Source organism: Chlamydotis macqueenii, chromosome Z, assembly GCF_036417535.1.
Source record: "Chlamydotis macqueenii isolate bChlMac1 chromosome Z, bChlMac1.mat, whole genome shotgun sequence".
Lineage (NCBI taxonomy): Eukaryota > Metazoa > Chordata > Aves > Otidiformes > Otididae > Chlamydotis > Chlamydotis macqueenii.
In genome coordinates, this window is record NC_141593.1 from 46,383,938 (window position 1) to 46,411,510 (window position 27,573).

Here is a 27,573-nt window from a genome sequence, read left to right on the forward strand (position 1 = left end):
TCCATTTTAAGATACTGTAATTTGTAGTCCTAGACAAACATGTTGTTGCCTAGCACAAAGCACTTTCCTCTGCAGGCTTGTTTCTGCTCTGGGTGCAGCACACCTCCATGCCTCTCCTGATGGAGCTGTTAATGCATTGCACAGCATTGCACCGCATCAATCAACCAGAACATCCCAGGGCAGCACACATGATGCAATTTATCTAAAAAACTTCACCTGAGAATGGCTTTCGAAGCCCCTTCCAGAGAGAAACCATACTCATTTCCATGGGTAAGTCAATCTCTGACAGATGAGCTCCTCCTCCCGGGGCAAATCAGGCACACCTTGGGCTGGAGGGACTTTTGATCCCCGTTGCTGAGACCCAAGTCACACAAGCACTCGGTGACACCAGTACAGCCCGCCCTCAGGCATCTGGACAGAGCCTTGGGCAAGGTCTGTTTCAAACATGCTCTGCAAGTTTTTTTTTCCAGGAAAAAATAACAAAAACTGCTTTGTCTAGTTTTCCTCAGTCTGCAGCAGCGCATGGTGAAGTGCAGTGCATTGTATTTTCCCTGCCTTTCTCCAGTGCGACTTTAAGCTTCAGTGCAACTTTAAGCTTCATCAAAGAGAGAAAAACTGTAGTGAATCACTTGTGATTCTGATTCTTGTGAGTTATGGATCTTTTCCCACATGGATGTGGGAAGCTTTCTTGCACTCTTTAAAATGGCATAAACACAGAGAACAGGCATTGTACACGGGCATTATCAGGCACCCATCTCAATCTCTCAATGTAATAACAACTTCTTTAAAGTATATTGCTGAGGCTGCAGAACTTCTATGTTCCCTCTCCCGGGGTTATTTTAATGAGACAGAAAAGTTAGGGAACTGCTACAGAAAAACTCCAGCTTCAGACAAACTAAGGGAGGAGGTGGTGGTGTACTGAGAGACACGGAGAGTCTGAGTCTGCATGCCAGAAATACAAATATAGAGCACAATGGTTTGCACTGTTTCTGATTATAAATGCATTTAAAATGTTGCTCAGCATACTCAGGATAATATGTCATTTGTATGTGAAGCTAAGGTCAAGGATATACTACTCTACAGGTGAAGGAGGTGGTGTTATTAAAATACCTTTAAGCAAAACCAAAACCACCAGAAAAACCCTGTTTCTACTATACCTAAATCCAACAGAGCACAGGAGAGAAATTATAAAGCAGATGCATACATCATCAAGTCACTGCCTCTCCCCTGCACCCGACGTAGTATTTTGTTCAATTTATTTGAAGCCTGGCTCAGATGTCTTTCAAGGACTTTAAAATTCTGTAATGGGAAAGAAAACTTCTATTAGAGAAAGTATATAGGAAACTTAGCATTTGGCAGTACATATGTAGCAGACAGGTCTTTGGAAAAATGTGAATATGTGAGGCTCTTCAGGGCAGCAGACAGAGAAACTGGGACGCAATTTCTAAAGGGAGATGTATTCCTTCCTTTTCAGGAAGGGCAGGAGTACTCCGTTCTTGAAAAACTCATTTTCCAGGAAAAAAATAACAGTATGTGACAAGTGGCTGTTTGTGCTGTGCCCACTTTAACTTAACATTGTTGAAATGAGCCAGTTACAAGGTTGTAAAGTACTATTCCTTAGGCAAGCTTTTCATGTTAAGACACGTGGGGTAAGAGATGAGTAAGAGAACTCACCAACTCCTGCTGCGCTTCCAGACAGCTTGAAGCAAACATTTACAATTAAAAAAAAGGAAGAGGTTCAGTAATTTTCATAAAAATAACATCAGAAACTTAATTAAGCTTCAGGTTTTTGACTGGATGATGTGGCAGTCTTGCATCATACATTTGCTGATACTATTTCCCTTATGCAGAAGACCAGGTACAACATTTAACTTTGTGTCAGTCTCATTTAACCCTTCTGCTCCCTGCGAACACATTTTACCTTATATTCATAGCTAAGGGAATGATGTTCCATTACAGCTACGTTTGTATAAAGAAATATTAACAGGCACTGAAGGAATGTGAGTAAATCCAAGTAGAGAGCTTCCTAGTAAAAGCATTTGCTTAGCCACCCTCCACCGAGGATAAATGTATACATCCTCACATGCAGGTCCCAGAAAGATGCAGATCTACATCAGCTTGGTATGCTGTTTTGCATTTCTTGTTTTTTTAAAAATAATGGAGTAAAGTTGTAATTCTGGGTAAGAGAAGGGTCTGATGTATCAGCCAAATCTCGTTTCCCAAAGGAAATATAACTCCCATCCATAACACAAAGTCCAGTCCTTCACTGCCTTCTGAGGGAAGTCAGAAATGTGTCCACAGCTGGCTCATCTTGCCCCTGCCTGTGCCATCACTCCATCTCCTGGATGTCTGATTCTTGTTACAGTTTCTTCCTCCATTCGTCCCTACCTCCTCAGCAGTGAATTCCACAGGCAAACTTCAGGACACTGCTCCTTCTTTCTTAAGTTCACTGCCAAGGCAATTACAATTGCTGACAATTTTTAAAAAGCAGCACATGAGAAACTGTTTAAATCCTTTGTGCTATTTATGCTATTTCAATTTTTTTCATGGTGGACAACAAGAAGTTCCTGAATTGTCTATAACAATCATGAACAAATTATTGTTGAAATGTCTCTAGCAACCTAAATGATTCTATGATTCTATTCTGTGAAAGAACTCTCATCCCACTATTGTTCTTTTTATCCATGGAAATACAAATCATGCCGTTGTTAAGACGTATTCTAAATAAAGATTTATGCATTTTAATCTGATTCCCCGTTAACACTAACACACACTAACAGACAAACCAATATGAAACCATGCTACTTTTAAAAATTAATTTATATCTATGATCTCTTCTTTTAAGGAGTAAGGTTACATTTTAAGACCTGTTTAGATCTATTAAATTTCACTTAACTACCATCCAAACAAAAACTGAAAGACAAATGTTGAATTTTCTATAGGAGAGAAAAAAAAAAAAGATTTGTCCTTCTCCTGTACTTTACCATTTGAAATAAGTTAAGACTAAAAAGGAATAGCTGACATGGTCCAGAAAAATTCAAAACCAATACAAGTCTGTTTTTTAAATGGCATACATACTGACAGTGAAAATATTGACCTGCTAAAAATCCATATGCAATTACAATTCAGTGAACTCCTTCAGGATGCAAGTGAGCCTATTACAATTAATTGACACACTAAAGTAGGCTACAAAATCACAGGCTGCATTTAACACTACAGTATTTGCAGTGCCAGATTCTTTGTAACAGCATGTTCACAATGCATCCAGAAATCGTCTTTCTTTTTCTTTTCCTTTTTTTTTCTTAAACATGAAAAAAGGTAAGACATACACAGTACATGGTGACATATCTAAGCCTTTAATGCAGAAAATGCTGGCTTATACAGGGGTCCTCCAACTTACCTGTGGCTTGGCAGAAGAGGCGAAAGGATCCCCGGACACTAACATGCTGTGCCTGGTCACTTAGGAAAGGTGGCAACAACATGACCTTTACAGGGTCTGTGCTAGACCAAACGTCAGGCTGGGTACTGGTGGGTGAAGGAGGTGAATCACTTCCCACACAGGACAAAAAGGAGGTACCAGTAGGAGGGAAAGGTATAGGAGATGAGGCTGTGTGACAGAAGAGGACAGAAAAGAAAAAAAAGAGGGTACTAAGGAATAGAGCTGTAAGAAATACACCACACACTGAAGAAATAATGCAAAAAGACAAATGAATTTTAGAAGGGTAATAAGAGGAAGTGTCCCTAAGCCCTTAGAGAAGAGCGCTTTCCTCCTTCACCCACGTTTCTTTCTCCATCCTTCCAACCCCACTCCCCCCAGCCCCACTCCCCAGCCCAAGTTATAACCCACTCAAAAAAAGCTAAGACGAGAATCTGCTTCAAATTAATTACAAAAGTTTTCACTTTTCCGCCTTAAAGGAAACCACAAGGAGCATTAGTACTTGCAATATGGAAAGCAGTATCACTGTGTCAAGTTTCATAAAAGTCAAGATATAATACAATTTATTTTAATATTTATTCTGTTATATGTACATAATTAAAAATAGAAAAATAAAACCAAACTGAATCTTATAAAATATAAACTGTGTACACTAAGATGGTCTAACTTATGTTGGCATGAAAGTTCAACACAAAAGCAGGCCAGGCATACTGCTATTTACTGTTAAAATGTATTCTACTTCTAGCAATATTTACAGAAAGATGCAGTGAGAGGAACAATTCTTCAAGACTGTACCACACAAAATGCTTTTACAGACAAACAACGCTGCTGTGAACCAGGCTGAGGACAAATGCACACTTTCATGTTTGCAGGCATGATTCACATTAATAGTTCAAATAACTGATTGTTTGAGCAGCTCCAGTTTCAGTCTCCAGTTGCACAGGAGATTGGAAGGTGTCATCCAGAAAGGGTGCAATGGTGCACAATGCTGCAATGATTTGTCACAAAAAGAAGCTGAGTTATTTCTGAATCTGAAAAAAAAGAAAAAAATCGGCAACGTTTTCTCATCAGGCTGTATCCTAACAGTCCGTTCCAACGAGTCACTAGCTGAATCATGTAGTTCTTCTCGATTCCTGTTTCACTTCCATCATGCAAAAACCTCTCTCCATGTCACTCCTAACTGACAGTTGCTTGCCTGTACTGTTTCACGGGGGGGTGGGGGGGGAAAAGCAACAACAACAAAACAAAACACCACCAAAAAAATCCAGTTTTGTATAGAAAATAGAATGTGATTGTGTCCAGCTTGCTGCTGGGGGCAGGCGGCGTACCGATGGGGAGGGAGGGAAGAGAAACAAAAGGAAAAGCATTCCTAAATCTATTATTTTCTCCCTTCCTCCTTAACTTACTCCATGTTTTGTACTGATATTGTCGTACCTAAATTTCTAGAAAGCAGCAAAGAAAAAAAGCCTTTAAACAAGATTATCCCTGAGAGTCTTACACAAATCAATCCAATGCTATCCCCATTATTCCTTAAAATCTAAGATACTTAAAAAGTAGTTTAAAAAATTAACTTTAACCAACTGAAGAGACCTAGTGTGCTAAAACACAAAGCATAAAACTAAAAGCAATCACTAGAAGCAAGGAAAAAAACAAATGTCCCAATCTGGACAAAAGTCTATAATTTACCAATCTGATAAACTAAACTTAATTTCCAATTTGGAATTAAAATGAAACTAGGTCTTTTTTTAATGGCAGCTAAAAATAAGTGTAGACTGAAGTACTTTTTAAAGCCAACTGAATTAAAAATTTACTTTTATCCTATGGAAGCATAGGGCTGAAGAACAAGCAAGTAACTTCAGAGTGAAGCACTCACTAGGGGAAAAATTGGGAACAAACAAATGGTGATCTGAAACTGGCCATTTAAAAAAAATATGACAGTACAACACAAGATGCTATGGTCTGCAGACAAGAACATTGCTTCTCTGATCTGAACGCAAACTGGCTTGCTGTACAGCTTAAGCATGTAATCCCCACTATGGCTCAGCTGTTATCCCCCACACTCTCTGTGCTCAATAGCTAGCCGCAGGACCACAGCTGATTTTCACCACTGAAATGGACAATTGAGTCCTTCAGTCTCCCTCTGCATCCGAGTCAGCGTACTTGAGCTCACACTTGACATCGAAGGGCTTGTCCTTGGCCTCTCGGGATGCCTGCAAATCCCCAGGCTGCAGCTGGCTGTTCCCACAGTCGGGCTCAGTCTCGTAGCCGGTGTCATGTGCCGGCTTCGGCTGCTCCCCACTCTGGTGGCTGACGCTGCCTTGCTCCACCAGCGTCTCCTTCACACTTTGCTCGCAATCAGAAAAATCTGACTTTGTTTTCTTCTTCCCAAGCAGCATGATAGAGCGAAATTTCAAGCACTGCCCTGGCAAGTACCCTTTGTAACAGTTGTAGGAGAGCAGGCACAAGAAGAGAATAAAAAAGAAGAGGAAGAGGAACATCAACAGGAAGTTATCGTTCGACTTGAGGAACATTGTCTTTTCTGGGACCGCGTCAGGAACTGAATTGAAGAGCTCTGTGTTGGAGGCTGCACTTGTTAGGACAGAGCCAATGGGCTTTGTTACTATCCTTGCTGTCGTTACTAGCACCATCTGAGTGGTTGAGATGTGAGCAGTAGACCCCTCAGTTGGTACAGCTGACACTTTTGGCACATCGCTATTACCTTCTGTTGGTGCAGCTGCCACGGTGGGGCCCACCGTGGTATGCTGGATCTTTTTCAGTTCCAAAACATGCTTAGCCAGCACTTGAGAAAATTTCTTATTCTTCACTTTTTCTTCCGACAAACATTGGTAAACGCCACTGTCTCCTTCTGATAAATTGAAGATGAGCAGCGCCTTTTCCAGCAGACGGTACTTGGGGCTCTCCACTCGCAGTACATCGTCTTTGAACTTCCAAACTACCTGTGCCAGATTGGACTTTTGAGAACACTTGAGTTCCGCTGTGCTTCCATGCTTGAATGTATGCTGTAGGGAATTCTCTCTTACTTTATCTGGAACATCAAAATAAATGTGCAGAGTATCAGCAACGATTCCCATTTGCTCTACTTCATACAGTTTCATGAGACTGTGCTATAGTCTTAATGGAAACCATAAAGATTATGGCATTCAGATCACCTCACAAGACCAAGATGACAGCATGCAAGGATCTCAGTAAAATACCCAAGCTACAGCTGTATGTGAGACATCAAGACAGACTAAGAGATGGGACACCTCAAACTCTAAGGCAGCCTCCACTTCTAGATAAAGATGAGACCTTGTTGATCCACAATTAAGTGTGCATCTGAGAGAAGCCATTGTTTGAGACAAGATGCTGAACTTGGTATCACTTTATATGCAATTAGTGCAGTTTAAGTAAATCAGCAACTACAAAATATACAAAAAGAAATTGAACAAAGTGCTGTTACTCAACTTAAACTCTCTTCTAAAAAAACATCAGCACTTATGGCACACCCACAATGCAACATCATAAATTAACCAAAAAAACTAACAAGCAAAACTGTCATGGTGGTCCATGCTTTGCTTGGATTAGAAATAGAAGCGAAGTAAATCAAATTCTTAAGAGCTTTGTTTACTGCAGTAACACACTGCAGTAAACACACTCTTCTTTAAGATCTCCTTGATCTGGTGGCAGCAGCAGACACTACAAAGAAAGGATCTGCGGTTATTTGCCTTAAAGCACTATGGAGGGTACTTCAGCTGCTCTGTATGATGTTTTGAGTCCCCCTCCCCCTCTCACCATAAACCCAGCTTTTTTTCAGGATCATCTGATCCAGCAGAAATAACCAGACACTTATCAAGGCTCACAGTAGAATGTGAAATGCTGTGTTACAGAGACAGAGGCATCTGACTAGAAGTACTTATGGTAAATACTGCTTTCATTCACAAGTCACTGTAGAGGTGCCCCCGTTCATTTCAGAGGTTTGTGCACTGCACACTGAAATGTATACAAATACAGACATTTTAAGACAACATGCAGGCTCAAATATTCAAAAGTAGACTCTCATACCTATTCAAATATAAATGAATGCCCAGATAATCACAAAAACCAAGCCAAAATAAACACAACTCTTTCACTACTCCACTTAGACATGTGAAATAGCTCTTAAAAGACTAACTCACCAGAACAAGAGGATGCATCTCCACCTATGTTCTGAATCCAGTTCCTGTAAAACGAAGTCCAAGCATTACAACTTCAAATCTTGATTCCTACAACCTGCCCATCCTCTTATACTAAGTAAGATTCATCTTATCTAAATAGCACAGGCAAACATAGATGGATAGGAAAGTCCGTATTTGAAAACATGCATTTTAAAAAATGCCAGTTACTGATAAGGTGCAAGACTGATGCAATATTGATTGTAACTGTAAGGTAATCAAAGGCTATCATTACCTTTCAATTTCACTTTCTTTAAAAATATCAATGCAGGAAGCTTCAAGAGGTTTCCAAGCACAGTAAGGATCCCTTGCTAAAACACAGTCTACACAAGTGGTGTACTTATCACAGAATGCCACCGGAGACTGAACCACACCAGAATTCGAACCAGCATAGAGATATCTTCTGCCCTAAAAAAAAAAAGCACAACAAAAAAAAGCCACAGCAAATCACTTTCTGAAAGCCAAACAATCCAATTCATGAAACAATTTAAAATTCTTAAAGTAAAGAGTGGCATACATACAGCCATGTTTGTAAAAGCTGGAGCATGACAGGAATAAGCATTTTTATTAGCTTTTGTTTCTAGCAAGAAAAAGAAACTTATCTGGAAAATATTCCATGATGCTGGAAGTGCAAAAAGACAAAAGAACAAAAATTGGAAGCAGACACAGTTTATGAGAATGGAAAGTAATCATGTTAAACCGTGGCTTTAACACAGTTTTTTCCACGAACATAGATGCACCAACAATCTTCACATGAGGCAAGGCAAGCCTGTGCTGACGATAAGGCTGCAGCAGGCACGCACAAGCTGCACAGGCAAGGCCTGCTGTATATAGGACCTGCTCCTGCTCCTGTTAACCCAAAGCAGCCCTACTGCCTTCAGCTCTTCTACCAGTCAGGTCTCTGAAGCCAGATCTCATCAGCACCAGCCTTACAGGAGTCAAGTGCAGCTGCCTACTTGCTGCTCAAGGATGAACACTGGATAGCATTCAAAGGAAACAGCACTGCCATGACACCTAGGAAATGGGGAATATAAACAGAATGGCTGTTTGACCCCCTCTTGCTGGGGATCCCAAACAAGTCTCACTCTGAGCACAGCAGGAAAAGACCACACTCATCCCAAATATCCTTCTCATGAAAGGCAGGAAGCTACCTTAATTCACTTATCCGTTTCAAAGCTCTGAAACTGATGGCTAAAGGTACCTTGTGAATTTACGTGTTATTATGCAAAGCCTCAAAAAGAGACCTGTGCTGCAACACAAAACCACCAGCGACTGACTTTCTAGAGGCTGTCATATTTCAGCCCTGATCGGGACCAGACTACGCAGTCTCTCTCTCACTGCCCCCACCCTCTGAGAGAATAGGGGGAGATGATACAAGGAAAATGGCTCGAGGTTTGAGATAAGGACAGGGAGAAAATCCTTAAAGTTACCGTCATGGGCAAAACAGACTCGACTTGGGGAAAACCATTCATTTATTACTAAAAACAGCAGCATAATGAGACAGAGAACAAGATAACCTACCTCCACCCCTCCCTCTTCCCAATCTTAACATTATCTCTACTACCTTCCCCCCCCGAGCAGCACAGGGAGGAAGAGGGAATGGGGGTTGCGTCAGTTCATCGCGCGTTGTTTTACGCCGCTGCTTCATTGTTGGGGGAAGAACTCCTCACACTCCTCCCCTGCTCCAGCGTGGTGTCCCACCCACAGGCCACAGTCCTTTGTCAAACTGCTCCGGCGTGGGTCATGCCTTCCACAGAGTGCAGTCTCTCCAGAACAGCTGCCCCAGCGGGCCCTCCACGGGCCACAGCTGCCTTCAGGCATCCACCTCTCCTGATGCGGGGTCCTTCACGGGCTCCAAGTGGGTCTCTGCTCCTCCGTGGACTCCATGGGCTGCAGGGGGACAACCTGCTCCACCATGGTCATCACCACAGGCTGCAGCGGAATCTTGGCCAGGAGCTGCATTACTCCTCCCCCTCCTTCTGAACTGACCTTGGCATCTGCAGCCGTTCCTCTCACAAGGAAAGTTCTTCACAACAGGCTGGCAGACGCCTCTCAGAATCTCTTCACATCATCCATCTCATCTCCTCTCCACTTCTGGCAGCCAGGCCAGGCCGAGTCGGGCCCAGTCGTCCCCCCGGCAAAGAGGCCAGAGGGTGAGGCCTGCAAGGCCCATGAGGCCTGTGCCTCCCCCTCTGCACCTCTGCCCCTGCTCATCTTCTTCACATCTTCTCTCTCTTTTTTTTTTTTTTTTTTTCCCCTCTGTTTTCCCCTTCTTAAATACGTTATCACAGAGGTGTTATCAGGGAACATTCTGCTACCAACTGGCTCGGCCTTGGCCAGCAACAAGTCTGCCCTGGGCCCGGCCGAGTCCCCTGAACAAAGGGGAGCAACTTGTAGCAGTTTCCTACAGAAGCTGCCACCTTAGGCCCCCCCTCACTAAACAAAACCACAACAGAGGCTATGTGTACAGAACTGAACAGCACACTCCACCTTGGCAGTGGGTTGGCTCCATCCAGAGCAGAATACCGAGTGGATTTATCGGCACTCTACTGCAGTTGTCATGGCAAATGAGCTGGATTGAAGCACAGAGTGCCTTTTCCTGTACTGCAGCCATACAGATCTCTGCCTGTAGAAATATACTCAGGGGTCGTACTCAGCGGTCAAGAGACCGCTTGACTAGGGCAGGATGAATTCACTCACAAAGTGACGGCAGACATCCAAGACATCCAAGAAAGGTTTTTGTAGAAAAACATTCTTCAAAACCTCATGTTTGTGGTGCACACTTTTGGTCTTAACAGCAGAAACAACCTCAAGAAAACAACTAACGGCATCTTAGGGCTGAATTCAGGTTTTGGGGCTCACTGTAACGGTGTAAGGAGGTTTTGCCATGAGAACTCGGAACAGGTTAGTCTCTTTAACACAATGATCAACAGGAAGCCTGTCTTAGAATTAAGGTAATGAATGATGCATTCTGTCTAACAGCAAGCTCTAGAGGAAGCCGCAAAACCAAGCACAAATCAGTCTGGATTCATCTCATATGAAGTGTACAGATAGCTTTCAAGGAAACTCGTGACGCTGGAAGATGAAAGACAAAACTGGATCAAAAAAAAGAATCTGCTGGCACTGCTGGAAGATGAACATTGAAAGAGAATCAAACTACACAGACATATATTCAAATGCAGTCTTTCATCCTGAAATTTAACTTAGGTAAGAGCTGACTATGCCAGAGTGCCCAAAGGAGGAAGTTTACAGTGTTGGGAGCTTTTTTAGGAAAAGCTTCCCACTCTGCCAGAAAGCTCCTCCAAATGCACTGAGCACTGCTCGTCTCTCTAGCCCTCTGCTAGCTAACATCCAAGCCAACAGTGCAACACTGTGCACGGGTTGTAGTGTCTCAGCACAGTTCCCAGCTGGTATGTCCATGAGTTCAGAGAACATGCACTAAGCTGAGCAGACCATTTAAAAAAATTCCAGACACATCTTTCAGTCAAGCAGTTTTGGAGGCTCATCTGACTCTGCCCACCATTCTCCAAACAACATGAAGGTATATGGAAAGGGCACGGAGATTACCACAATAATGCATTCAAGAAAGGACTCCTGACTCCAGAGAGGTCTGAAGCTCACCATCAGGGTAGTAACTATTACCCTCTTGTGGTTAATCCAGTGCTGTGGTGGGATGCCACTACAGAAAACACAATACCAGCTCTATGAAGGACTTCAGTAGCAGCTGATTGTGATTGCTACTGTGATGCCCAAGCAGGTAGAAACTTGCGTTTTCCTGCTGGGGAGCAGAAGTAATCCCTGCTTGAGTAATATAGACTATAGGGCTTTCATGACTCTAGCACCTGACCCAACCTCCAACTTCTGATCGCTGAAAAGGACTGCTGCTTTTATGGGAATGTGCTGGGCAGCACTGCTTGTTTTGGGTGTTAGTTTTATGTGTCAAAAGTTATTCTAGCAACACGGAATTTTTCCCCTGCAGAAGATACAAGCTGTTACTCTCCACAGTGCCATGCAGGAACCAGTGTTTTGTTTCAAATCTAAGCTTTGAGAGAAATTTCTTTGTGAAAACAGTGTGTTCCCTATGCCATGTCTCACACTGCCTCCTTTCAGGCTATTTTCAAGGAACTGAGAATGTGGTACCTGGCTTCAGAGCAAATAATTTCTACACTAGCCTTGGCTACCAAGTGCATAGTGAAACTGTTGGATGATGTGTCTTTGGTATCAGGCTGTAATGCCTGTCCCTTCCCTTCCACTCCCCAGAAATGGAGGAATCAGAATTAAGCCAGTGTATGAATGATCCCACAATTTACCCAAAATTAGAAGAATGGGCATTAGCATATTTATTTGAGGAGTTATCTATCATTATCTTCTATCACAGGGCAAATGCTGAAACCTCCTGTTAAAGAAAGGCACTTGAAGCTTTCTTTGCAGATAAAGCAGAAGAAACCAGCAAACATTTATATTTTTATATATATACACACAATATACATACGCACGTATACACACACACATATAGAGAGCAAGTTGCCAGTGTAACACATCATACAAAAATAATAGAAACATATTTACTGAAATCTATGAGCATCTAAGTTTTTAATCACTGATTTTCATTTGCTTTGCAAAACTATACTCTGTCATCACGACTTCTTTCTATTATAAGTATGGAAAGACAAATAAGCATTCAAGATGAGCTTGAAAGAATTATGGCATAAAGGTCTCTTCTATTGAGTTGATCTGTTGGCATGCAAAGTTTCATTAAATATCACACAAAAATAAAAGCTGTTTCTAAGTTATCTTGGCAGTATTCCTAAATCCCTGGCTGAAGAGCATTATCCATCACTAGGTAGCTACTGAATGACAGTACTACTAAGAAACACTTCAAAAAGGGTCATTCTTTCCTTAAGAAATCCTGAAATTTCCCCAGTTGAGGGGTCCGATGCTACAATCCACTGCTTAGGGTAATAATTTCATAGACGTTTACGGATCTGCAGGTCTGAGTAACTAAGGCCAGAAGCCTAACCAGCATACAAAGTACACACAGTCATTATCCTCCCACTGTCACAAAAATCGCTCCATGATTAAACCCAGTGACTGATCAGTAGTGCAGAATGACCACTGGGTTTGGAGCCTGCAGAATGCTCATGTCCCCCAGATACAGCTGCAGCCGCTGGTGCCCCACCAGGCAGACAGAACCTCACCAGAGGTCCTCACCTGCAGCCATACCAACAAAACTGCTCTCACCATACATGTAGCATGCAGAAGCCTGTGAGATCTGGGACAGCAGAAACCAATTAGTTACATAATTATGAGTCTCTCTGCTAGACAAGACTGTTCTCTCTTCTTAAGTTTATTTCCTCAGAAAGATATACCACCCCGCTAAAACGTCGAGGATTTTTCCTCACGGATCTGCAATGGCCACAAGGGGTCAGGATTTTTACATTATTCCGAATCCAAAAACTGGTACCTTAAAACACATCACAGCCTCCAGCTTCCGCACATGCAGTCCAAGTAAAGACCGGCACATCTGTGTCGTCCTCCCCCCACCCCCACCTTCCCCATATCTACAGACCTCCAGAAGCTTGCCACCTACCAAACACACTGAAATGCAGCAGGTAATACATGATATTGCTGCAGTGCACAGTTACAGATGCTGCCCTTTCACTCTGCGCACAGTCACGGCTGTCTTTCATCATGACAAGGTTAAAAGGTGGTACTAAAAAGTTTCGTGGAAGAGCAAAATGATATGAATGCTGTGATGCTTATAGCACTTACTTTTTTGGATGAAAGCAAGAGAGTTTGGACCGGCTCAAAACTTGGAAACAGCTGTGTTTCTTCAATAATATGCATTCCATTTTCGTAGCAGATAGCTTTGTGCAGTGCTCCTCTATCTGAAACAACAAAGCAATATATTTAAGTAAGATCTTTTAAATAGTAAGGCAGGAAAAAAAAATTGCACAATTCCTACAAACTGTCTCAACAACCTGCTTGCTGTTCAGCTGAAGACTTCACAGAACTCTGTGCCAATAGCAACCATTAAAACTGCCGTCATAAGGAGCTCTGAGCAAGAAATAACATTGAGACAAGGAATGACCACTTAAGGATTACCTTATGTGTGGTTCTGCTGCGCTCATTGCAATTTTGCAGTTCTTCTCCTGCAATACTTTTTCAAAGCATATAAGATTCCCTATTTATTCACCATGGCCCCTTACTTTTTAATGAAAACACCAGCTGAGGTAAAAGCACTGTAAATATGGAACTGTCAAGAGTTTCTCTTAGAACATACTTGAGTCTAAATAATCAGTGCACCATCTTAAAAAGTGTTTTGCAGAACTCACCTGTACTGATGAACATAACATCGTATACGGTGCCATTGAGTGCTCTGACTCTGTCTACTACAATCTGGGTATACTTCACATCTCGTTTTACTAGTCGAGGTTTGTCTCCCATTGGTGTCACCGAGTCATCCATTAGAGGATGGTCTTTAACAAATTGCAATGTTTTGTCTGGTAAATTCAGAGAACTCATGTAGTTTGATGCTCTGGCTTCATTGTTTATACACTAGTAGGGTAGGCAGGGGAAACAAACCAAAAAAGACAGACAACAAAGTTATATAATTCACTTGTAAAAAAAGAGACAATTAAGAGCAGCTACATGCATTTTCTTCTCTGCATTATTTTGGCCAGTAAGCACAACTTTACATTACACTCGTTCTACTGAGAAAGGTCCTCAGGTCCCATACTACTTTGGCTTTTGCAACGTACTAGGCCCTGAGCTTCAGACTACATTTTCGTTTGGGCCCAAAATACATCTTAGGAAAACATTCTTTCTGGACTCTCACACTTCTTAACTACTTTTAACTGTCACCTCATTCAGCAGTAGCAACAAGATGATTGCAGGGAACATGATCAAGTAAGGAGAGTGTGAAAAAGACCGAGCACTATGACCATTTTAGTTTTCAGAGCAATGCACTGCATTGGATAAGCCTGTGGAACCAACCGAGATAATGCAACACTTGCTAAACTTCCGCTCATCTGAACTAAAAGGTTATTAATGATGCCTAGTGTATACTGACAGCTACTTCACCACTAGAAAATTAGTAACAAAACAATGAAAATACAAAAATCAAATAACTCAATTATAAATTAAAAAAAAAACAAAAAAAAACCAAAAAAAACCAAAAAACACTTTGATTCCTAGGTACAAAGTTCAGAATAAATCACTCAAGTGCTTTTCTACAAAGTCTTTACAACAAAAAGTATCCAGTTCAGGGCAATGTAAAATTAAGCTTTAGCAGGTTATCTAATATTTTCCAGTTTATTTACTCCTCAGTATTAAAAAAAACTAGTCACCAGATCCAAGATCACAGAAACTTACCGCACCAGGTCGAGGATTAGGAATTTCCCCATTGTATCGTACCCACTTTGTATGAGACTGTTCTACTGTAGCACTCTGCATATATTTTCCTTTTGAGAAAACCTCTTCTACAGTAGTCAGATTGTATGCACACACTGCTGACAGCCCCACATTATTCCTAAAAGTTCAGGAAGAAAGAGGGGGACAGGGGGAAGTCATATGAGTAATTGTTATTTGTTTTAGTAACCAACTGAGATTAAAAGTACTTATCCAGAAAAAAAGCTATTCCACACTTACAGTTGCGGGGTGAAGACTCCATATATCACTGGCTCCTTCAAAGTTGGAGACTTGAGAATAAAAACATCATTGATAATATTGAAAATTAAATTTTTATCAGGGATGGTGCAAATCAATCTGGCCTTGAGAAACGAAGTCCATTTTTTCTGCAAGGTCCTTAATCCTCCTTGGTCCCTCTTTTGATATTAAATAAAAATAAAAATTTTAAAAAGGTGTTTGTGAGGTGAATTAGCAGGATTTTTACATTTAAGAACCACTGCTATATAGCATGAAATTACTGAGCCTTGTTATTTACGAACATTTCATTTATACCAACATTATTAACACAGTCACAAACAGAACAGTAAGGAAGCTACAGAAAATTAGCTGACTCAACAAAAATATTGCAGAATGGTTTCCATCAATACACATAGCTAAGATGAGACATGAGACTTATAACCATACTTCAGTAAGACTTGAAAAAACTTATGAGCAATGTACCCTTAGAAAAAAAAAACCTTGCTTACTAGAACAATAACATAACCATGGAAGTATTGTACTGTCCCTTAAGAAAAATAAGGAACATTGCATTTGTTCTGTGACATCTAAACTGTGATTTAAATTCTAATGTTGCAATATGCACTTAAACTTGTCTGACATTAATAATTTCATTAAAAGAAATACAGCAATGGCTTAATCCTGCAAGCAGTTACTACCTTATTAAACTTTTGCAGTACCAAGGCTTAGAGAAGTAAAGATACATTGACTAGAAATGTTCCGAAGTATTTGATATTCAAGCTGTAGCTGCGTTACTTCTCTTCAAAAAGCATGCACATTTAAACGTTATTAGTATTTCCCATTCATTATCCCATGTTGTTATGCAAAGCATTAATTGTTGTCATAAGTTTTATGGATTTCCTTTAAATATAAATGCTTACAGATTTGCATTGATTCCTATTTCAAACACACAGCAGCAATAAGTCTCTCATATTCCACAATACTCCCCTGTTAAAGTGTGCACAAGCTGTCAGTGGGCAGACAGCCATAATAATAAGCTCCATGTAAACCTGGCTCCGGCTTCTTGTTTAAGGGAAATCTCAAGGGCACTAACTTGTTACTGATGTTTTGACTTACATGTTTAAATATAAAACAGTAAAGTCAAAATAAAACATTTCAACCTCATCAAAATGAAACTGCTAGATAAATTTCCTGCTGGAAAAAAAAAGTCCTGAGGAAATTGATACATTCCACTGAAAAGGTTTCTGTTAAATCAACATTTTGCACTGGAAAACACTCTTTCATCAACAAGATTTGTAACCAACACTCCTGAGTACATATTTGAATTGGCCTAATATACAGAGGTATAAACACAGCAAGTGTGACAGAATTAGGCTGCTGGTGTCCGTTCTCCTTGAGGTTCTGGCAGCTCTAACAGCTTCATGGAAGTCCTATGTGCTACACCACTGTCAAGAGCTACTTTGCTGTGGGCACAGCTATAGTTTTGTTTGTATAGAGCCACTTGAAAGTAAATTGACAAACATCTTATCTGCTCAGCTCCAATCAAAGTCAGTTCTTCCCAGGGAGGTGTACTTCAAGTTTAAACTTAGAGTTGTTTAAAAAAAGATAAAGAGGAAAGTCAAGGGAGATACTTTCTGTTGCTGGGTTTTGTGATGCTTGGTTTTTTCCCCTACATGCGGGCAGAACCCTCAGAGGTACTGAAATTCTGCTGTGCAAAATTAAATCAAGTATTTGCTCCCGAAGTAATAATTAGGCTCTGTTCTGAAGAACTGACTGCTGATTCACTAAATCTGACCACTTCAATTTAGTTAGCAATAAGTCCACAATAATAAATGCCTTCTAACACACAAAGTTCTGGTCGAATTAGTAAAAGTAAATTGAACTACGTCCCACCTTGCACACTCTGGCTATTCTAGGAATCATCAGTTTTCCAACAAATTCATACTCCACAGACACCTCGGTGAAAAAGAAGTATATCTTGTCATCTTCTCCATCCGTGCTGTTTTGATCCGCTCTTATCACATCAGCAAAAACAAAATTTGGCTCTACAGATACAAAGAAGAATTTTACATTACATACGAGACTATTAACTTAATTCCCTCAAAGACCCTCTAGGAGTCCTCTCTCGTCCAAACTTCACACTGCATTTACTTGCTCTCCAATCACTGACCTGCCTACACAGTTTCCTGCTCATAATATGAAGAGCATTTAAAAAAAAAAAATAGAAATAGAGAAGAAACCACATCCATAAACCCTATGTGGGGTCTACAATACGTTAGAAATTTCTCTGGTCTGACATTTTGTTACTTCAGCGTTCTTCAGTACACACTCAAGCGTGGTTTTCTAATAGACCTGGAGATGTACCCTCCCCTTACCTGCCTCTCCTCTATTTCAGCTATTAGCTGAAACACTAAAAGTGACAGTATTGTTACATTATGTATTACAAAACTCAGTATCCTGTACTTTTTGGACATAATGCATCTTTTCGCATACTCTAGCTTCATGATTTTTGGTCCGTTTTGCCAGAAAGCCACGAACTTCTGAGCATTCACAAAACTTGGTGAATTCGGAAATTCATTAACTGATACAATCTGCAATCATGATCAATCAGCTCAGTTTGAAAACTCATTAGAGACTAAAACCATTCTCTTTCTTGCTATATCAAAGTTCAAGGATGAACAAGTATACATAAAATAAACTGTAGCCCTTTAACATCAAGTTGAAGTCTGTATGTCTTAAAGTTGTTTTCATTGTCAATGCTGATAAAAATCCTGATATTTCAAAGTAAAATCTCTTGATGGCATGTATGAGGGCACACACTCACATGTCATTGTATGCCAGTGTAACAAAATCTATTCTCTTTGAGATATCAGACAATTGTCCCTTACCCCAGGTAAGACACTTAAACTCTTCGTCTGTAAGTGTGACACTGAAAACGGAAAAACAATTTGGTTGGGTCAGTTCTCATGCCACTTACCATTAAGCCAAGGTATTGCATACTCAGTTCTCAGAGGGCTCTGATGAGAGTGCCGTGAAATGATAGGTTCACTTCCCAAGAAATTGTAAGAAGTCCCGGAATAAAGCTCCTCATCTTTAACACAAAACCAAATATTTTAGACTTTCTTGTGCATCAGATACAAAAAAAAGGGTACATAAATATTTTGGGAGACTTTGTAAGCCTAAACTTCCCACAAGAAAACATAAATAAGGATTTCCTCTAAACCACCCCAGACAGGTCTTTACGATTACATTTGTGCTGACCATTCTCAAAGGTAACACTTCCATGCTTGGGTTTACTATTGCTCTAATACAAGCAACTGGCAAAGTCAGCATTGTTTTTGTAGTACTTTAAGACTTAACATGTAAACCTAAAGTTCATATACAAGCATGCAAATTTACTTTTAAAATGCCGCAGATGTTTTGGAAATAATTATTTTGCTACCTTTCTATGCCACCATTATTCAAACTCAACTTTCAACAATTTGTGCAGCAACACAGGGAGCGTGCTCTTTTCTTTCTCATTTCCTGCTTCGTGTTACTTTGAGCTCCTCTTTTATGGTCTTGTGACGCCAGGGTACAGCCATGAACTCTGGTTTTACCAAATCAAGATTCAGTGGTGTCTAACCATGCAGTAATATACTCGCAATAAATATCTCACTTCCCTATTCTCTCTCATGGATATGTCTTCAAGACAGCTAAAAAATTCTCCTTGTTAAATGTAGAAATGTTTGTTGAAATGAGAGTAATTGATACTACAGAGGCAGTTAAACTACATTTAGACTACCTGGACTAAATATGTTAAAACACTTGAAAATACAATTTAAAAATTATTATTTTAGAAGTTGCTGCCAAAACAACCTAGAGTTCCAAGTTCTCCTTTTAAGAAACATGCTAAGATCGACTACATAAGTATTTTAATGTCTATCTACATATGCAGTAAAGATATAAAAACATGGACAGAATACACTATTTTTATATTGAGAGATTGGAGAATGACACCAGAAAATATTATGTATTTTTATACATAATAATGAGGTATGCAAAGTCTGAACTCACCAACCATAACAGATGTGTAGCTTTGAGCAGGATCAAAAGGACATCTACCCTTACCATCTTCATTTTTACCACTAAGTTCAAATGAAATTAAATTCTGCAAAGAATTAAGTTGAAAATCACAACATAACTGTTAAGACTTTTCCTTTCAGCCACTTGACTCTTGCAAAGGTAACTGAAAAATCAACAGTAAATAATGGACTATTCCATCAACTTCCACTATCAAAGGCATTTTTCCTAAGATTATAAAAGGTGTACACATTTTCAGAAAATCTTAGCGAGTCTAGCAGACAGACAGGAAATGTGATCCTATGATTTGTCAGCGTGGGAGCAGAAAAGAACAAAAACCAAAAAGTTAAATCCAGATAGATCTCAAGAAAAAGCACCCAAAAAAGCCAGACAGCAGGAAAGGCAGAGAAGTTAACTGATAAATGGAAAGAGCTGGCAATTATTGAATTATTCTGAAAAAAAAAAATTGAGAGTTTCTGAAATTAAGGCAGCTTTCTGGAGTGGATTTAGCAATTTTTGAGATACATTAAATTTATGAGATGGAGTGTAGTGCAACTAAATTTTAAAAAGCAACAGAGTACTTTGGCTGCCACTTTATATATTCCTTAAAAACTGAGAGAATGAGACCAGAAAGATGACAGAGAACTGTAGCCACAGTACTGGGGAAGTGATTAGTTATACTGTGTAATGAAGACATTGGAGGCTAAGTGCAATGACTTCTGGCAATGTTACTGAGATGATGGCAGGCAGGGGAAACAAAAAAGAACAAACCATTACAATTTCTGAATTTCAGAATTGTTAAGAGCTGCAGTAAGGAGAATGATACAAGAGTCAGCAGCGAAAATAGGGAGTTTCGATTTTGCGTCAAGACTTCACTCTGAAGCATTCAGCACTATGAAGCTACGGCATAGCCAGAAGCAGAGATAAGACAAGCAGAGACAGGAATCTGAGAAATTTCAGAGAGATTCAGTAACAAATGGAAGTCACAAAGAATGTCATTTCAGTTTTAGAAATTGTCTTTATGCTAACATGCTATACACAAAGAATTTTATGAAAGCTAAGAAAAAGTAAATCCACAGTTAAACAAGACGAATCAATCATTCAGTATGCGCTTTGAAAATGGAACAGCACAGTTTATTTCCATACTTTATCATTATTGCGGGACAGTGTGCTAAATGCTCAAAATGTTACAATTGGCACTGAAATTGCAACAGTCTTTGGGAATGGATATTCACTCACTGTTTCAGTGAGATGTTTTTAAGTTACAGTTGTTATTGGGTCAAAACATGTACATTCTTACCAGGAAATCACACGTTGGCTGAAATGCATTAGTTCCACACACATAGAGAAAAGTATCATTCAGCTGTTGCAAGACACGTACATAATTACGACACTCTGTCTGTAATAGAAGACGAGAAAAGGACCAGTCCAATAAACCACAGCTTCCACATTCTGACATAAATAAACAATTAAAGTTTTGCTGTCAGCTTGTCACCCCACACCAGTGATGACTGGGTGATACAATCACCACTAGGACACCATCTCCTTACAATCTCCAGGAGCTCTAGTCCTGCAGCATCTGGTTTCCTACAGCCAGTAGTGTGCAGCTGCCCCGGTACAGCTACCAGGGTAGCATGACCAAGTACCATATGCTCAGCAGGTTGCATCTCAAGTTGTTCAACAGAAGCACAAACTCTAAAGAGACACATCCAACCCATGGGAATGACTAGTTAAACATGGTGTAAGTTTTAGACTTTGTCATCCCTTGAAAGCCTAGATGAAACAGTAAGTGATAGTCAAGGCTGTTTCTTAAGAAAGAAACCACTAGCATCATTAAACTAGCTACAAAGCTTTGTCACTTATATCTGTCCTTTTTTTTCAGTCCTTGATATCAATTGCTCTTTCACTCAAGGAAGCTTCTTAATTCTTTTGTCTCTGAAACAGAACAAGGAGTTTGAGCCAAGTCTTGAATAAAGGATACCATAAAGTTTCAGAACAATAATCAAGAAAAACAACTCTAAATGCCCACTGTAAGAGAGCGAAAAAAACAGTATCAACATCTCCCCTTAATTCTTGCCAGACACCACCACTGTACCGTACTTACACAGGCTACTTACGCAAGTACAAGCACTGTCCTTACTCTTCCTTCTTATAAGCCAAATCAGGTACTTCTGTGACTGTGAAGTGGGTTTGGTATGGCAGAAAACCAGGGGCAAAAAAGAGCAAAACCAGTTTTCTGCCAGATAAGGTCCTTGAACAGCTGCATGAACGCTTTTTGCCAGCACCAAAGAGTATAGTGTTGATGGGTGGGGGAGAGAATTGCCCGTTTTAGTGTAAGAAACAGCAGTAGCTGCTTAATACCTTGACACTTTCAAAACCATGGCACTACACAAAACATCACAGCTGCAACAACTTTAACTAGTAAAAGGTTATAAGCATAGTGAGAAAAAAGCACGGCTGGTGGTAAATCTGACTTGCTAAGCTTGGGGCAAGAAAAAAAAAAGGAAGGTAAACTTGGAGCTCTGGCAAAGTACCTATTTACGGGGTCTAACATCCAACTGACACTAATAATCTCTACAGAGGACTGGTGGAGATGCACACACTGTCCACTAAACTGTATGCACATGACATGAGAGAAATTCATACCTCTCATACACACCATGGCTGTATGTGAATATTATTACTAGTAATCCCAACTGAAACTAGAGAACACAAATAACACACTCCGAGTGCACCCCAAAGAGGCAGACAAGGAGGAAACGGCCCTTAAATACTTGCCACAGCCCTATGAATGCAGGACATCCATCAGCCTCGGATGTAGCACTTGAGGTTTTATAACAGTGTGAATCAAAGACACTGCTGGTTTGAAGGTGTCGATGTCAAATCCCTACAAGTGTAGAGTAGGACGGCTCTTTGCATTCACAGGGCTTGCAGATTTCTACTTTCAGATCTGTGTTAAAAGTCTCACCAGCAATCTTGCTCAGCGATCCTCGCGCTTTAGTGTATCACTAAACAAAGTGCCACCAAGGGCTGGCAGGAGATCAGGCTGCTCAGGTGCCTGGGAGCTGTCTGAGCAGGCACACCAGCACCATCCTGTCGCAAGGGGCACACTCCCTGAGCGCCACAATAAGGATATAGGTAGTTACTGAAAAATACACCTGTGTAACAGCACTGGCCTAATAAATAAACCTTATGCTGTAAAGCAAAGCAAGCAAAAATGTCAGTCATTTTGTAAAATCAAATGCTGGGGAGGAATAATTGCAATAACAAAACACAACAGTTGCTATCAATTACTTCAGTGAAAGTAATACTGGTTTATCATTTTAATGGAAAAACTTGTAACATTAAGCACACATTGCGGTGTGGTCAGATTTTCAAACATTCAAATAATTCTCACCAGCAAGAAATAATGAACTAAGAATTAAAAAAATAAGACTAAGACTAACCACAGTTTCTAAAGCTCAAGTTAATTACAGAATTTACATGATTATTTGAATTTTTTTATTTCAAACTGTTGGAGCCTTTCTTCTTCAAACATTACTCCTCTTGAAGTGAAATGTGTAACATCTTTCTCAAAGTTCAATAAAAGTACATACCTGTTCTGATTTGCCCTTCACTGCACATTTAGTTCTTTTATCTTCAGTGACCTTCCAGTGTAACTAAGTGAAAAAATAAGAAAAAAAAAAGTCACATTCAAAGCACTTTAATTCAATGCAAGGTCTAAAAACCACACAATAAGACACACAAAAAAGCAATCCTGAGACTACCTGAAGCAAATGCAAGCCACTTTGCAAGTAGCCTTCAAAGGTTCAAAGTCATTCTTTCTTGAGGAAGTGACACTTCGAAATGCCTGTGCTTTAAGTGGGGCTAAATCACTGCAATTACTTTTTCAGTTCATCATGATGTTTCCCCTCAAATTGCTAATGAAGTTGCCATTACGATATGCATTGCAACTGTAACTGTTTTAAGTACTTCTCACTTTTAAGTACTTCTCAATTTTATTCACACTTGAATGAAAAGTACTTGAGGGGGGAGGAAATGAAATAAAACTTATTCGACCAATTTACAACTTTGGAGAAGTACAACTCTTGACAGGTACATGCACTCATAAAATAAGTTTCATATGCTAGTGAAACTGCCTACGACCACCTGTGAACATTTTGTTCAGATTAAAAGATCATATGAGCATCTTCCAAAATATCCTGGGTGGGACTCCATGCTGCACCTCTAAGTGTCAGCTTGTTCTGCTGACTGGATGAAAAGCAGGAACCTGGGAAGGACTGGAATAATACAACATTAGGAGACGTCTGCATGGGCTAATTTACTCTGAGAAAGCAGCGTCAGCACATCAAGAGGACTGCTTGTAGCAAGCTGGATCAGACCTATCTGTACCACTGCCTGCTGTGTAGACAGATTTAGAGACACAAAACAGAAGCTGAAACAAAAAGGACAGGGTCCTCATTCATTTGAAGCACAACTGCAGCCTGCCACTCCTGAGCAAGCTCCAGCTTCACTTCTGCTTCAAAGTAGATTGCTTTCCAATTCAGATTAACAGGAGACGGCCCACTCCTGATAATAAAAATACACATAAGAACCACCACTACCGATGATACCCATAGTCCCTCCAGTCCAGCATCCTGTTCCCAAGAAGAAAATACCTAAGGAGATCTCTAACTACTTGTTTATATCCAACTTCTAATTTCTTCCTCTTGTCTGATGGCATGTTTTACCCTACAGCGTCCTCCAGAAATAATTCATGAGCAGTTCACACAGATTCTTTTCTCTTTTAGGTACCTACCACCTAAAGGGCAGTACTACTGATATCAGGAAATAAAGTCAAATTCAGAGTATGATTTTTACCTGGAGGATAATGTAATAAAACACATACCTCGTGCTGCTTTTCAGCAATATTTGCTGTGTTTAATGCAAAGATCACTTCTCTGGCTCCTACATACAGAACATCTTTGTTGTCACTTAACAGCAAGGTTGAATAGTTTGACACTTCTGATTGATAAAAATGTATTAGCTGGACCTCTGTTGAAATGAAAGAAAAATAGCACCACATGAAGAAGCGTGATCACTTAGGGTCACGTTTATAGGTCATGTTTCTCAGTTGTCTTAATAGCTGTTGGATACCTTGAAAACAACAAATGTTAGTTCAGACAACCATGCAACAGCTGAGAGACCTCTTAGAAGCTTGGACTCATCAGAAAGAGCAGCTCCCATCATCAGCATCAAAATCACTGCTTTCTCATTCCATTTCAAACGCCTCAGTATTTCTTTTTGTAGTGACCTCTATAACTCAGGTCTTCCTTCATTTTTTTTTTTCTACCTGTTAATTCCCTTTTTTCTAACCTCCCATTTTACACATCCACTATCGGGTCCTTCCTCACCTTTTCCCTTCCATGTACCTACCTACTGTGGAAAATCAGGTCAGTCACCACATCCCTTGCAACTGCTCCAAACAAATAAAAAAAAATCCTGCATCTTAAAAGAAGACACTTCAGCATATTACCATAGCAGAAAGAAGACACACAAGCTAAAATCAAACCACTTACAGAGGCTCAATAAGATGACTTTGAAGCAGAGACTAAAGATGAAACGCACATCATAGAAAGAAATAACATGAGGGAAAAACAAGATGAAAAGGAAGAAGATGAGAGAAACAGGGAGACAGAGGAAAAAGCAGGGGAATAAGGAAGCATGCAGACTGAAACAGAATGGCTTGGAGAAAGATGACACAAAATGACTAACATACAGGAATACTTTTTCTGCATGTACAACCACAATGGAAAAATGACTGAAAGCCTGCGAGATCATATTTTGTGCAAGAGACTAGCATAAGTTTAACTAAGCACGGCTTTTCAAGACACAGGCAGAAAAAAATTTATTATTGCTCCCAAACATTCAAAATTGTCCATTTTCAACTCTAATATTCTAGAAACATTAATTTTAAACTAGATTCTCAAGCACGTAATTGTAAAGTCTTTTACTTGGCAGGCAAATTTTCCACAAATAGATGAACTGGTTCATACAACTCCACATGTTCATTCCTCCACTGAACTGAATTCCCTCTCCTATTCAAAATAGGCTTTCCACATATAAATGCCACAACCTTTAGCAGACAGGGATTTCTCCCTGCAGGAGAAATAGCAGGAGTGAAAATAAATTCAATTTAATTTGAGTAATTTGGATAGTAATACCATCAAACAGCAACTTGACAAATTTTAAGTACCATACAAGATAAGAGCATCAAGGGGCCTAAGCAGGAACTACAAGTCTTGTCTAGATCATTCTTTCTGAAAAGCTACATCAGCAACTCACTAATTGTTATACCAATGAACAGGAAAAACACTTCCTAAGTTATCTCATAAATCAGCTTATTGTTACTACATTCTCAATCTCCATCCACCTTTTCCTACACTATGACTGCTCAGTATTTAACGTCCTTATTTAAGGCTGCTTCTTCATACTGACCATATATTTGTTTGATTTTGTTTGGTTACAGTACACTTGGGTAAGTAACTGTTGCTAACTAACTAGTTGTAAAGGAGGACCCAAACACAAAACCTTGCAAAACTTAAAGCATCCATGTCACATGGCGGGAACGGGGGAAGGATATTCACAGACAGCAGCAAACAACTACTCTATAGTCCTTCCTCTAGAGTTCTCTTCAGACTCAGGCTAAATTATTGAATCAAAAGCTAAAGGATACTCTGATCTGTATTACTTCTCTTTGTGCCACATTTGCTGACTCCCGCTAATTTTATTGGGAAGTTACGAATATTTGCTTCAAATACAGGGTCAGTGGTGCTCTGTGAAAAAGACAGGTTCAACTCTAGGCACCATACAATGCTGTCAAAAGAGGGTCAAATGCTTATCTTTCCTTCACCTGGTGATTTATTTAGTGCACAGGACAGCTTAGTGTTAAAATACATCTCAGTCTGAAAAAAAGGATAAAAAAGATTATTAGCTGGAATACATTTTGCTAATGTATTCAGACTCAAAGTAAAACTAATTTGATTAAAACAAAATATATCTATTTAGTTTTTCTCTTGAAGCAAGCTTCAGCTGCAAGATCCTTCAGCTGAGCAAGCCAACTTCAAAATTCCTCCTTTAAAAAGCCATGTTTTCAGAACTCCTTGACAGATCTGAAATCAGTTAACCCAGTGTCTGAGCCACTTCCCAGTATTCTGGACCTAAGCACCCCATAAGACGAGCAAAACCAGCAACACCTGACTGAATTCACTACAAGGGGGCTTAAAGAATATACAGCCCCCATGAATTTCAGATCCCACAGAAACCCTGAGAAAGAATCCCATATTACACTACTGAAGTCCCTCTTCTTACCTCTGTGTTCCCAAGTGATCCTCGGTACTGGGCCAAATGCTACTGCTACTTCCAGTAACAAACCCCAAGCTGCATAAAAAGCACACAGAGCCATCTCCAGTGTTTGTGCTCTTCAAGGCTCCTCAGATAACTGTGGCAGGCAGCGTATCTTCAGTAGAAGAAATTCAAATCGCAGGGAGTATTAGAGACTAGGCATTTCAGACCTTGAGAGCAGTGCAACAAGGCAGGCTGGGAACAACCGTACAAGTACGTGCTTTTCAGCAGATCACTTCAAGGGAACACACATTTTCCAGGATGCTGCATACAGAGACTGCCCACACTCTCCACAGGCTGCAGAGCTGCTGAGAAGCGCAACTGAACGCATTCTTCTGGTTCGTGACAGAAATAAATGATGCTGTGGAGAGAGAAGGGGAGCAAGAAGTAGAAGAGAAAGCAAACAGAGTACTGCCAAAAATAGCATGTTGTATGCACGGATCTTGCAATACTTCTACAGTAGTCTGCATAGCTTAATTCGGATAAAGGGTACACTAATTGTTGAAAATACGATTCTTAAAAACAAGCCACACATTACATGGCAAATAGGCAAGAATTGAAAGCATTAATTTCAATCTAGAATGACAAGTACAACTATTTGGAACTGCCATTTATGTTTAATGCACAAAATTCAAATCTAGTATATTTCTTACTTTTAATAGTGAGTCAAAGAAAATCCCACCCTTCTGATACATGATAAATAAAGGTAACAAAAATCACTATGGGTAAGTTCACAGAGCAAAGGGCATGAGAAGCGCAGCGTTAATCTCAAGCATTGGTTATACAAATCTGGCATACCTCCCATCCTTGGGATCTTACAAACAAAACATATCA

At 40.1% G+C, this 27,573-nt stretch overlaps 2 protein-coding genes across 10 annotated transcripts in view; one reads left to right on the forward strand and one right to left on the reverse strand.

Moving 5' to 3' along the window:
- Positions 1-511, forward strand: part of SECISBP2 (SECIS binding protein 2) — a 41,541-nt gene extending 41,030 nt beyond the window's left edge. For 3 of the 6 annotated variants that reach the window (XM_086771473.1, XM_086771472.1, XM_086771474.1), the window contains exon 18: positions 76-509. In XM_086771473.1, the coding sequence (XP_086627599.1) occupies positions 76-206 (131 nt within the window). In that variant the 3' untranslated portion in view covers positions 207-509. Of the gene's footprint in view, positions 1-75 lie in introns of all 6 variants that reach the window. The other 3 variants (XM_086771475.1, XM_086771470.1, XM_086771469.1) reach the window with 2 other exon arrangements.
- Positions 1-27,573, reverse strand: part of SEMA4D (semaphorin 4D) — a 45,498-nt gene that overhangs the window by 10,451 nt on the left and 7,474 nt on the right. Inside the window, exons 2-16 of one of the 4 annotated variants that reach the window (XM_086771478.1) lie at positions 26,707-27,100; positions 24,245-24,390; positions 22,953-23,015; positions 20,657-20,755; positions 19,351-19,444; positions 18,272-18,385; positions 17,188-17,339; positions 15,298-15,473; positions 15,022-15,178; positions 13,983-14,205; positions 13,420-13,535; positions 7,883-8,055; positions 7,612-7,655; positions 6,156-6,482; positions 3,401-3,607 (exon numbers count right to left, since the gene is read on the reverse strand). In XM_086771478.1, the coding sequence (XP_086627604.1) occupies positions 3,401-3,607; positions 6,156-6,482; positions 7,612-7,655; positions 7,883-8,055; positions 13,420-13,535; positions 13,983-14,205; positions 15,022-15,178; positions 15,298-15,473; positions 17,188-17,339; positions 18,272-18,385; positions 19,351-19,444; positions 20,657-20,755; positions 22,953-23,015; positions 24,245-24,390; positions 26,707-26,800 (2,185 nt within the window). In that variant the 5' untranslated portion in view covers positions 26,801-27,100. Of the gene's footprint in view, positions 1-3,400; positions 3,608-3,993; positions 6,483-7,611; positions 7,656-7,882; positions 8,056-13,419; positions 13,536-13,982; positions 14,206-15,021; positions 15,179-15,297; positions 15,474-17,187; positions 17,340-18,271; positions 18,386-19,350; positions 19,445-20,656; positions 20,756-22,952; positions 23,016-24,244; positions 24,391-26,706; positions 27,101-27,573 lie in introns of those variants that run through there. The other 3 variants (XM_086771480.1, XM_086771477.1, XM_086771479.1) reach the window with 3 other exon arrangements.